Here is a 12,428-nt window from a genome sequence, read left to right on the forward strand (position 1 = left end):
ACAGGATATAATACAAGCCTGTACATGCGGACTCGCACTTAAGGACAATTAGAATTCTTGCTTAAAATTGCTTCAGAATTATGCATTCATTACACAAAATAGAATAAAATATATCACAGTCTTTATTTGGAATATGATAAAACATTAAAAACGTCAAGTAGCGTTAAATATTAGTGTAAGACTTATGTAACTTGTTGAAATGTTACTTTGGACTTGTAGAATATGAAATAAGATCAAATATATCCTGCCACAGTTATTGCCAGCCAATGCCAGGATATATTTGATTCTTTTGTTACCCTATGCTTAATTAATTTATCAAAACATACGACGTTGTCCGATAATGGATGCCTCCTACCAGCTTTCCCAAGCGCCAATGACGTCCGTGACGCAAAAGTCTGTCACGCGCTTGCAGAACTGGCGGTTAGAAACCGTTAGAGGCTAGCGTTGGAGCAGGTAAGTGAAACTGTAAATGTTATGCAGTTATAAACTCTCGTGACATCTGTTTAGAAACAACGACCTGCTCTGGTGACTATTTTGGCTATTTCTTAGTGAGAAATATATCCACTCTAACCTCCATTAGCAAACACTTAATAATATCAAGTGAAATCCATAACGATCCTGAAAACCGAATTCAAGCTAACATCTGAACTAATGCAGTATTTCGGTCGTCTCTGTCTTCCAAAAGTGTATATATTTTCAAATTTTATACATATATTTTTTATATAAGAACATATATATATATATATAAACGTTGTTGTCGTATTTTGTCTTATTTGGTGCTGTTTCTCTCAGTTCAGGATGGACAAAGATCGAGGTTTTAGGTTCAAACTTTTGGTGCCTCCCAGAGTAAGCCACGGCCATATAAATGCTGTCCGACCTCAAGGAACAGTAGGGAACCATCTTCTAAATTCAGAGCAGCAGGTAGCCTCTTCATTAAAACAGGTAAATTTTCTGGAAATATTTGGTTGGAAATTAATTGCAAAATAACCAGATAAAACTTCAACACTGATAAAATACACAGAAAAGCTTTTGTTCACATTGAGAAGCAAAGACCAAGTACTCGATATAAGACTATAATGCACAAATCTTCAGAGAAAGAGTATTTTTGTCCATAATATTACTGCCATCACAAGTCATTGTATTGTAGGTTTCAAGTGAAAAGAAAATACTAGTAAAATCCTTAGTGCAAAATAGATTGCAATATGATTGATAGAATGTATGAGTGCTGCTTACATGTTTATTTTTATTGTACATAAATGTGCAGTATTAATACATAAACTCAGCATGGACTTCACTTCTGAATTGTTTATTTTTAAGAGTGTCAATTCACTTCCTGCCGTTGTGAATATTCCCCAGGATAATTCCAGCTCTGGTGAGCTTTATTCCAATCTCTTTGATGAAGTAGAGAAAATACAGTCCTGGAAGGTCAAAGTTGAAAATGACACTGCAGAGAAAGAGAGAAGACTGCAGGATAACAAAAGAACGATTGAAACCCAACGAAAAGCCATTCAGGATCTGCAGGTGTGTGTGTCTTAGAGACAGCTGTTCTTAAGTCCTTTGTGTCGATTGCTTCTATCTTTTCTGAAATAGAGCATTTGTTTGTTTTTGGTTTCCATTAGTATTTGTTTTGTCTTAGAGCTGGTTAACATTAAGTGTTTTATCTTTACAGTTTAGCAATGAAAGTTTGAGCATAAAGCTAGAGGAACAAATTTCTGAAAATGAGGACCTAAGAAGCAAGTATGTCTGTTTTTCTTCCAGAATTCCACACACACTTCTTTAGATGGCAGATTTTTGTGATGTAAAAATAGGTTATATTAAGTGATTTTAAAATATTTATAATATAAATTTATACAAGCTGCAACAATGTGGATGTATATGTGTGCACACCAACACTTTTGGTGTGCACACCTTTTTATTTAATTCCAATAATCTCTTCCTATAGATAGCCAAATGGGGCAGAAATGGATAGTGAGCATAGTAAAATATTTGAGTATTGATTGATTAGTCCTTCTCTTTTCCTCCTAATGTTTCTTTTGTTTTTGTTTTTCTTCTTCCAGAATTTTGTAGTTGATTATGTTTATTTTCTTACCCAGTGTAAAAAAATAACCTAAGACATGTACTGTGTTAATGAGACACAGCAGTTATACTCTACTTTTAAAAGATTTTATTATTTAATTTACAACTTACACTTTTATCAGAAAGTGGATGTTTATGGTAAATCTCACAAGGACCTGTGAAAGAAAAGTGAAAAATAAATTAATGCAAAATATTATTGCAAAGAGCTGTTTTAGAAACCAATCATGTTTGTTTGACCTGTCCAGCACAGTGACACGATTAGGCATTGATTTAACATCCTTTGGTGAAATTACCTGGTATTTATTGAATAAAAATGATAATAAAAAATATTGTATAAAATCTAGTGTCTCTCATTAGTGTAGTTTAGTAAGACAATTAAGCTCTGAAGGCTTGGGATTGTGTTTCTTTTTTCTTTGTTTGTACCTGATAGGAATTTGTTGATGATCCCCTGTTTTGTGCCAAACGTAACTTGGAAGTGTGGGCAAAACTTCAAGTTTTGTTTTGTCAGAATATAGTCCTTCAAAGCTTTTAAGTACATTTTAATCAGGTCAAAATATTTTCTTTGGAATGAAATTATCTTGTCTTATTAACCGTACTCCGTAGTTTAAATAATATGGAAAATACAAAAGAATGTTGTCACTCAATCAGTTTTTACAAGTAATCCGGGATCTAAGATTAATTCTTTATCAGTGATGGCATGTGTGGTACTAAAAATACCAATCACTGGGACTAAATCTAGGGGTGATGAAACAAAATATTAATTTAGGAGTGTGCACATTTATGCACCATATTTGTTTTTTAGTTGAATAATAAAAATCTTTTCAGATTAAAGGTAAAAAAAAAAGAATTCTAAAAAGATCTTGAAGTAATTTTTTATATTCGCAAAGACCCTCATAGTTGGTTGTAGCCTACTTCTATTAACTGTTTCATGTCAAATACAATTGTGTTTGATTTATTGATCAAACAGGAAAGTTTGATTAATAAATACAAAGTTGGTCATTTCTGAGCCTGTGTTTTTAACACTAAAATACTTTGCTACACATACAGGAACAATACAACAAGGAACTTGTGCAATATACTTAAGGAAACTTTTCAAAGATCTTCTGAGAAAATGCATTTATGTAAGCAAAAAAAAAAACACATTCAATTCAACTTTTAGAAATTCTCTGTTTGCTTTGATATTAAAACTTTACAAAATACTGAAACATTACTGCTTTTTTGTAGTTGAATCTGAAAGGGAAGAAACACATCACCTCTTCATGGAAAATAGTGGGAGCATTAAGGTAGATTATTACTATGTATTGGAGCTGGTGATGCAACATATTTAGATGACTTTTCCTGTCTGAACCCAGAAATCATTTCTTTCATTCTGTTTAATCGTAGAAACTACTTTCAGCATTTGAATCCCTTCGTATTCGAGTAGAAGCCGACCAACAAGAGATGCAGAAAGGTAAAAGAGCAGTTTATCTACAGTACCATGAAATACATTTTATATAGTAATACTAAATGAACATCATGACGTTATTTCCAGTTTAAAACAATTGATTATTGTCCCTCCTTTATAGTGAAAAAAGACTTGTTGCAGTTTGAAGATCTGAAAGAGAAATATCATCAGCAATATATAATGAAAGATAAAGAGGTCTGTTAAAAAAAATTGTTTATTTCAATTGCTTGATGTGATTTTGGAAAATAGGAAATTAGTCTTTGAATCAAATGAGTTAAAGATTTGAATGGTTTTCTTCAGAATGAAATGGTTCAGAAAAAACTTGAGAACAAGGAAAATGAGCTCCAGAAAGCCCTGCTAAACCTTAATGAAACTCAGAAATACTGCAAACGACTCCAAGACTCAACAAGTAAGATCATGACTATGTCTATGGGTGTATTGTTTTATTATCCTAATATAGAGAAACAAGTGTAACATTTTGTTTTGTAATATACACATATACACAATTTAGACAAAAAATAAAAATAAATACGGGATTTAACTGGGGGTCATGTGTTTGCTTTATTTCCTAAATTTGATAGCAGCATTAACCAATATCTGAAGTGTGAAATCAAATAGCCAAACTCTTTGTTGTAATTGCATTATTGCAGTCTGCCTTTCTGGGCCTGGACTGTAATGCACATACACTAATAGACTATTTCAAACAGCATGTTTTCTACCTTAACAGAGCAACAATTTGAACTTCTCCAAAGCTTGAAAACTGAAAAGGAATCTCTTCTTCAAAACCTGAAAAGTGCTGAACAATCCTGTGAAGAATTTAAGGTTTGTATTTGTCACTGATAGAAAAACTTTGCTCTTGAATTATGTTTGCTGTGATTGAAACAATAATAATGCAAAATAATAAATAGAAAAAGGAGGAAAACACTGCTGCAGCCCTGGAAAAAAGTAAAAATGAGTATAAAGAGATCATCCAAGACAAAGACCTGAACATACAGGAACTCAACAGAGTAAAAACTGAACAAGCAGAAAAACTGGAGAAGATTGAAACAACAATCAAGGATTTAAAAAATTCCCAGGCTCTGGAGATACAAAGGTTGACTAAAATCTATAAAATTAACAGCATGTTGAAAATATGATATAAATAATAACTTGTGTCATTAAATGTTTAACACTTTCTCAAGGGTCAAAGATCTGGAGGATAAACTAATGAAAAAGAGCAGTGAGCTTGAAAGGAACGAAAAACTTTTAGGTAAGCTTTATTGGTGATTTATGTTGGGATCATTAGTTTAAGAGTATGCATATTTACGCAACATATTTGGTTTAATTTATTTGATGTTTTTTGAGACAAATGATTTACTCAACAGGAGAGACGATGGAAGAAGTAACAAAGAAAGAATATCTGATCAAAGCCCTTGAAAAGGAACTTGTAAGTTGTAAAAAAAGAAAAAAATAATATTTGGTAAATCTAAGACGCTGGATTCAAATGTAGTTTGTTTTGTGTAGGGGATAGAATTAAAATCCACTGAGAGCTTGAAGTTCAAGATTGATACTTTGGAAGCCAGAGTGAATGAACTTATTTCTGAGCTATCAAGGAAAACAGAGGAAATTCAGATGCTAAGGGTAATACAATAAAAATATTTTTTCCTTACAAGGGATATTTGTAATAACTATTCTAACATGCATTCATAAAACATGTGACATGCCATTTTTCTTTCTGCTGACAGAATGAAAAAGAGGTGGCATTAAATGAAAATAGTCATCTTAAAGAGGTTTGTAAAAACACTTCCTTCTTAAATTTCTTTCTTTTGACTTTTCCTATCAAACATTCCTTCTTGCATCGTTAACTCAAACCTTACTTTCTTGTGGTTTTCCTTGAGCCTTTCCTTGTGTCCATATTCTCTTTTTTGTGTTCTTTATGCATATTTTATGTCCTTCTTTTCTCATTTTCTTCATCTGTTCTCTGCTCCCTTTTCACGTTTGTCTTTCAGGTTGAACCTGAAAAGTTGTGAAATTTTAACATGAAAAATATTTTTATGTTTTTATAATATTGTTATCTTGTACACAGATCAAAGTGAAGGAACTTGAAGGGCAGTTGTCTCTTGAGATCAAGAAAAATAAAGAATGCACCTTTCAGATGGAGCAGCTAAAGGAAGACATCTTGCAACATGAGTGGGTTCAGCTCTGCAGTTACATTATTATATCTGCTTTTGTACTTTTGCTCATATCGTCATGTAATTTGTTAATTTAATCACATCTTTAAGAGTGAAATATGAGGCGCTGCTGTCTAGTTTTGATAAGCTGCAGTCTGAAAACATGGCCATTCAACAAGAGTTTGAAGATGGACTTTCCAGAGTAAAAGAGTCTAAGGAAAACATGAAGGTAATACATATCAAGACATTTTGTCATATATAAACAGGTGATGTTGCCGAAAGTAGTTCTGATTTCCATATGTCACTTCCATCACTGAATGATTTACACAGTCTGAAAACTCTTTATCCAGGTAAGCGAGGAGAACATAGTAAACCTCAAAAGAAAAGCTCAAAAACTGGAAGAAGAAAACAAGTGTTTAAGGTTAGTTTCCAGTAGAGAGTCTAAACAACTCCATAAGTTTGTAGCCTTGAAGTGACTGTTATATTTTGTTTAAATAGGGATGAAATAAGCACGATCAAAAAGAGAGTCAGTGGGACATGCCAAGACACGTATACTATGCAAAAGAATGCTGAGGAAATTGTGAGTGTTTGGTCTAAAGCATTAATGAGTAGAAATGTCTTCTCAGTATGGTGATTGTGAATTTGGTTTTGTTGTGTTTTGAACAGTGGGAACATCTGCAAGAAGAGATTGCAGTAAAGGAGAAACAGATAAAAGCTGTGGAAGCAAATGTGATAAAGAAAATACAAATTCTGAAAACATTTTTTCATTCTGTAATACTAATAAGTCCTTTCCTGTTTAGCTTCAGAATCTCAGGAAGACATTTGAAAAGAAATTTAAAGTGCAGGAAAAGTTCAAGAACGAAGTATGTAACAACCTTGATACTCTAGGCACTTAGCATAATACCCAATTCAAGAGGCACTTTTATAACGTTTGTCTTCATTGTTAACTTTCAGAATAAAATTCTTAAGAAACAAATTGCAAAAGAAACTGCTAAATCTACTCAACTAGAAAAGACGGTAGGTAGATTTGAGCTTTTGTTTCTATAAAACTTAGTCATCAGCAACAATAAACATTTGTGTTATTGTTTATTTAACTAATTAATGCACCCTCAATTTGTAAAAAAAAAAAAAAAAAAAAAAAGATTGCTTTTTCATTGGATTTGGTGTTCCCTCGCCCGGATTTGGGTCACCGGGGTCCCACTCTAGAGCTAGGCCTGGAAGGGGGGCACAATGGCGAGCGCCTGGTGGCCGGGCTTTTACCCACGGAGCCCGGCCGGGCTCAGCCTGAAGAGGAGACATGGGTCCCCCCTCCCATGGGCCCACCACCTATGAGAGGGGCCAAAGGGGTCTGGTGCAGTGTGTGATGGGTGGCGGCCGAGGGAGGGGGTCCTGGCGGTCCGATCCTCGGTTCCAGAAGCTGGCTCTCGGGACGTGGAATGTCACATCTCTGGTGGGGAAGGAGCCAGAGCTAGTGTGTGAGGTTGAGAGGTTCTGGCTAGAAATAGTCGGTCTCACCTCGACGCATGGCTCTGGTTCTGGAACCAGTCTCCTTGAGAGGGGCTGGACATACTTCCACTCTGGAGTTGCCCATGGTGAGAGGCGTCGGGCAGGGGTGGGCATGCTTGTTGCTCCCCATCTTGGCGCCTGTATGTTGGGGTTTACCTCGGTGAACAAGAGGGTAGCACTCCCTCCGCCTACAGGTGGGGGGACGGGTCCTGACTGTTGTTTGTGCTTAGTGGCCGAACGACAGTTCAGATTACCCACCCTTCTTGGAGTCCTTAGAGGGGGTACTGGAGAGCGCCCTTCCTGGTTACTCCCTTGTTCTGCTGGGGGACTTCAACGCTCACGTGGGCAATGACAGTGAGACCTTGAGGGGCGTGGTTGGGAGGAACGCCCCCCCCCCGATCTGAACTTGAGTGGTGTTCTGTTGTTGGACTTCTGTGCTCGTCACAGATTGTCCATAACGAACACCATGTTCAGGTATAAGGGTGTCCATATGTGCACTTGGCACCAGGACACCCTAGGCCGCAGTTTGATGATCAACTTTGTCATCGGATCTGCGGCCGTATGTCTTGGACACTCGGGTGAAGAGAGGTGCGGAGCTGTCCACTGACCACTACCTGGTGGTGAGTTGGCTCCGGTGGTGGGGGAGGAAGCCAATCAGACCTGGCAGGCCCAAACGTGTTGTTAGTGTCTTCTGGGAACGTCTGGTTTAATCCCCTGTGAGACGGAGCTTTAACTTCCATCTCCGGCAGAACTTTGAACACGTTCTGGGGGAGGTGGGGGTCCCTGTGGGACTCCAGAAGCAGCTGATGGGTACCGGCGGGCGAAGCGGCATGCAGCTCGGGTGGTTGCTGAGGCAAAAACTCGGGCTTGGGAGGAGTTTGGAGAGGCCATGGAGAAAGACTTCTGCACGGCTTCGAGGCGATTCTGGTCCACCATCCGGCATCTCAGGAAGGGGAAGCAGTATAGCACCAACACTATTTATAGTTTGATGGTGTGCTGCTGACCTCAACTCGGGACGTTGTGGGCCGGTGGGCAGAATACTTCGAATACCTCCTCAATCCCACCAACATGCCTTCCATTGAGGAAGCTGAGCCTGGGGACTTTGGGTTGGGCTCTCCAATCTCTGGGGACAAGGTCGCTGAGGTGGTTAAAAAGCTCCTCGGTGGCAGTGCCCTGGGAGTGGATGAGATTCGCCCGGAGTTCCTCAAAGCTCTGGATGCTGCAGGGTTGTGTTGACTGATGTGACTCTGCAATATTGCATAGACATCGAAGGCAGATCCCCTGGATTGGCAGACTGGGGTGGTGGTCCCCCTGTTCACAAAGGGGGACCAGAGGATGTGTTCCAATTAAAGGGGGTCACACTCTTAAGTCTCCTTGGCAAGATCTATTCAGGGGTCCTGGAGAGGAGGGTCCCCCGAATAGTCGAACCTCGGATTCAGGAAGAACAGTGTGGTTTTTGTCCTGGTCGTGGAACACTGGACCAGCTCTACACCCTCAGCAGGGTCCTGGAGGGTGTATGCGAGTTCACCCAACTAGTCTACATGTGTTTTGTGGACTTGGAGAAGGTGTTCAACCGTGTCCCTCGGGGAGTATGGGGTACCGGGCCCTTTGATACGGGCTGTCAGGTCTCTGTATGACCGGTGTCAGAGTCTGGTCCGCATTGCCAGCAGTAAGCCGGGCTCGTTTCCGGTGAGAGTTGGACTCCGCCAGGGCTGCCCTTTGTCACCGATTCTGTTCATAACTTTCATGAACAGAATTTCTAGGCGCAGCCAAGGTGTTGAGGGGATTTGTTTTGGTGGCCTTAGGATTGCATCTCTGCTTTTTGCGGATGATGTGGTCCTATTGACTTCATCAGGTCGTGATCTGCAGTTCTTGCTGGAGTGGTTCGCAGCCGAGTGTGAAGCGGCCGGGATGAGGATCAGTGCCTCCAAATCCGAGGCCATGGTCTCGAACCGGAAAAGGGTAGAGTGCCTACTCCGGGTTGGGGGGGGTTGTCCTGCCCCAAATGGAGGAGTTCAAGTATCTCGGGATCTTGTTCACGAATGAGGGAAGAAAGGAGCGGGAGATTGACAGGCGGATTGCTGCAGCGTCTGCTGTGAAGCGGTCACTGTACCTGGTCTGTCGTGGTGAAGAGAGAGCTGAGTCAAAAAGCGAAACTCTCGATTTACCGGTCGATCTACGTCCCCACTCTCATCTATGGTCATGAGCTTTGGGTCATGACTGAAAGAACGAGATCGCGGATACAAGCGGCCGAAATGGGTTTTCTCCGTAGGGTGTCTGGGCTCTCCTTTAGAGATAGGGTGAGAAGCTCAGTCATCCGGGAGTCACTCAGAGTAGAGCCGCTGCTTCTTCACATCGAGAGGAGCCAGTTGAGGTGGCTGTCATCTGGTCAGGATGCCTCCTGGACGCTTCCCTGGTGAGGTGTTCCGGGCACGTCCCACCGGGAGGAGGCCCTGGGGAAGACCCAGGACATGCTGGAGGGACTATGTCTCTCGGCTGGCCTGGGAACGCCTTGGGATTCCCCCGGAGGAGCTGGAACAAGTGGCTGGGGAGAGGGAAATCTGGGCCTCCCTTCTGAAGCTGCTACCCCCGCGGCCCAACCCCAGATAAAGCGGAAGAAAATGGATGGATGGATGGATGTTTTTTTTTGGTTTGTTTTTGTTTTAGATTGACAAGCTTCAAAGGGAGTCCAAGGACTACAAGACAATGAAAGAGGAAGATTATCAGAAAATGCTTAAGGATCTTGAATCAAAATCAGTTTTAACAGCAGAGCTTGAAAATGAGGTCAGTCACAGGATTATTGTATTGTTCTTTTCTGACATTATTCTGACAATATCAAAATTAAGATAAAAATTTATGTTACAGGTACATAAGCTCAAATTAACAACAGCAGAAGCCATTAAGAACAAAGAAGATGCAGAGCTCAAGTGCCAGCATAAGATTGCAGATATGGTAGCACTGATGGAAAAACACAAGGTATGGTATAATTAAGTTGCTTTTGTAGTTTAAAATAGTCTATTTTGTTGTTGCTGTATTTGTTGTTGGATTTGTCATTGCTAGAGCCAGTATGACCGCATGGTTGAAGAGAAGGACATGGAGCTTCATAAGAACAAGAAGAAAGAGACAGAGGCAGTTGCTCGTGCAGAATCACTGGTATGATTTTTTAAAAATAATCTAAGGAATTATAATTTCTTACTAATGAAAAATATTTTCTTTTTAAATCTTACATAAGGAGTTGGACTTGTCAAAACAGAAAATAGAAAATATCCAACTAAAGAAACAGTTGAAGACAAAAGACACAGAAAAGGTAGACCCCTAATTAAATAAAATATCTTTCTGGCCTTGAAAACTAAAGTTTGAAAAACTGAAAGATTTTAAATGTATATAATGAAGTATACACATGTAATATGTGTCATTTTAAGGCACTTCTACAAAAAGAAGTAACTGATTTGAAGAAAGAAACTTCTACTGCAAAGTCCATGCAATTGTCACAAGCAAACAACAAGCAGGTAATCTCAGCACCTAGTGTGGCACAGGTAAGCAGATTTGTTATTATTTGTACTTACCCAATAACTTTGTCTTTATCTTTATCTTTTTAGTCAATTACACTTGATTCTGAGAAAGAGATAGATCTTCAAACTCCAGTGGAAGGCTCAATAAAGAGATACATTTTTGACCTTAGCAAGATCAAGAAAACCCCCTCCAACAAGAGTCCTGCAGTTCTTAGGAAAGCTGTACGTTTTAATTTCCAACACAATTTATTTAAGTATAATTGTATTTTCAGTTTTTAGCTGGTCTTAGTTGTTAAGTTAGGTAGGAAATTCAATTATTAACTATTTGCGATTCTTGACTAATGGAGACATAATAATAGAAATTTTTCAGTTCCCAAGTTTTTAAAATTGTTTTACCTCAATTTAGCAACTTCAGATAACGGCAATGATACTGATGTTATCATGTGTACTTTCAGAAATTATTGTTATATTTGTATAAAGATGTGTGTTGAATTTTCAATGTTAAGGTATCAGCCTCCAAAACACCCAGGACACCAAATGGAACAACAGCAAAGACAAAGGTAGGCAACATTTCAGTGCTTTTTATTTACTTAGTTGTCTGATTTTAATGAAAATTCATAATCATTTGATCAAGACAGTAAACAGTTTTCTGAAAAATGTTCAATATATCATATTTCCTCTGACTTTGCTTTGTAGACTGTTTTCAAAGAAGATACTGAGACTTCAGGAAGTAATAAAAATAGGATTGGTGGAATATCAAAGATGAAAGTAATACACTATCTTTTTGACATTTTCCATAAGGAACAAAAACAAGCATGCCTTTTTTCCTGACATTTACTCTGTGAATTCTTTTACAGTCATACAGAATAAGAACACCCCCTTCTAATGAAAATGCAGGACAGTGGGGAAAGAACACTTTTGAACTTGACTCAAAGTCTGACAGCTCTGATCAAATTGATTTGTTTGTGAGTGCTGCTTGTTGGAATTTGTCATAAGCCTTATTTGTTTATCAAAATTTATTCTACAATTTCTGAAACATTACAAAGATAATTTTCTTGTTATTTTTTCTGGTAGACCTGTACATATGAACCGGCACCAAGTGATTCTGTTCTGCAGCACAAACGTAACATTTTCAAAAAGGTAAATATGACCATAATAATGTGTCACATTATGATACCATACAACCTGACAAGGTTGAGGTGACGAGAGAAAAGAATTGAGCCATTTCATAATTTTGTTGTCTGTTTTATAATTTTTTTGTTTGTTGCCAGATTCAGAGCCCCATTGCTCTTAAATCACCTGGAAGTAACTTGAAGCTGGCTGCAATAAAAAGAATGAGAGATGCTGGTTGGACTGCAGTGACCAACTGCGACAAGAAAAAGAAGAAGACTAGTGATAAAATATTTGCATAAGTCATCCCAATAGAGAACAGATAAATAGAACATTTTAGACAGGTATTGTGTTATTCCTTCATATGCTTGATGGTTCTGATGAAATAAGTTATTCTAATATCTAAAGGGTCTAGTCTTAATATTGTTCACTTATACATGCTTGGAATTTATAGTTCTTGAGGTTGTAGGTTTTCTTTGGAAGTTCACTGTATATGACTACAAAGTCATGCTCTTGTTAGCTAAAAATAAGCTACTTTTATGTATGTTTGGAATGAACTTAGCTTTATGAAAATTTGTAGTGTTAATGTGGTGACATTGTTGTAATTGAAAAAATATCTTATTCAAATTG

The 12,428-nt window shown here is 38.3% G+C and overlaps 1 protein-coding gene across 1 annotated transcript; it reads left to right on the forward strand.

Moving 5' to 3' along the window:
* The first annotated feature begins 121 nt into the window (after window positions 1–121).
* On the forward strand, window positions 122–12,151 carry sycp1 (synaptonemal complex protein 1). The gene is made up of 33 exons (XM_032549983.1): window positions 122–453; window positions 793–942; window positions 1,357–1,521; window positions 1,670–1,737; window positions 3,124–3,197; window positions 3,301–3,359; window positions 3,460–3,526; window positions 3,642–3,715; window positions 3,821–3,929; window positions 4,248–4,342; window positions 4,429–4,613; window positions 4,702–4,769; window positions 4,885–4,946; window positions 5,024–5,140; window positions 5,245–5,289; window positions 5,586–5,689; window positions 5,782–5,899; window positions 6,021–6,091; window positions 6,169–6,250; window positions 6,337–6,399; window positions 6,471–6,533; window positions 6,625–6,687; window positions 9,844–9,960; window positions 10,042–10,152; window positions 10,237–10,329; window positions 10,409–10,483; window positions 10,599–10,685; window positions 10,776–10,910; window positions 11,195–11,248; window positions 11,385–11,456; window positions 11,546–11,653; window positions 11,763–11,828; window positions 11,960–12,151. The coding sequence occupies exons 2-33, from the start codon at window positions 799–801 to the stop codon at window positions 12,098–12,100; spliced, it is 2,955 nt and encodes a 984-aa protein (XP_032405874.1). The 5' UTR covers window positions 122–453; window positions 793–798; the 3' UTR covers window positions 12,101–12,151.
* Window positions 12,152–12,428: the final 277 nt, after the last annotated feature.

Source organism: Xiphophorus hellerii, chromosome 20 (assembly GCF_003331165.1).
Source record: "Xiphophorus hellerii strain 12219 chromosome 20, Xiphophorus_hellerii-4.1, whole genome shotgun sequence".
NCBI classification, from domain to species: Eukaryota; Metazoa; Chordata; class Actinopteri; order Cyprinodontiformes; family Poeciliidae; genus Xiphophorus; species Xiphophorus hellerii.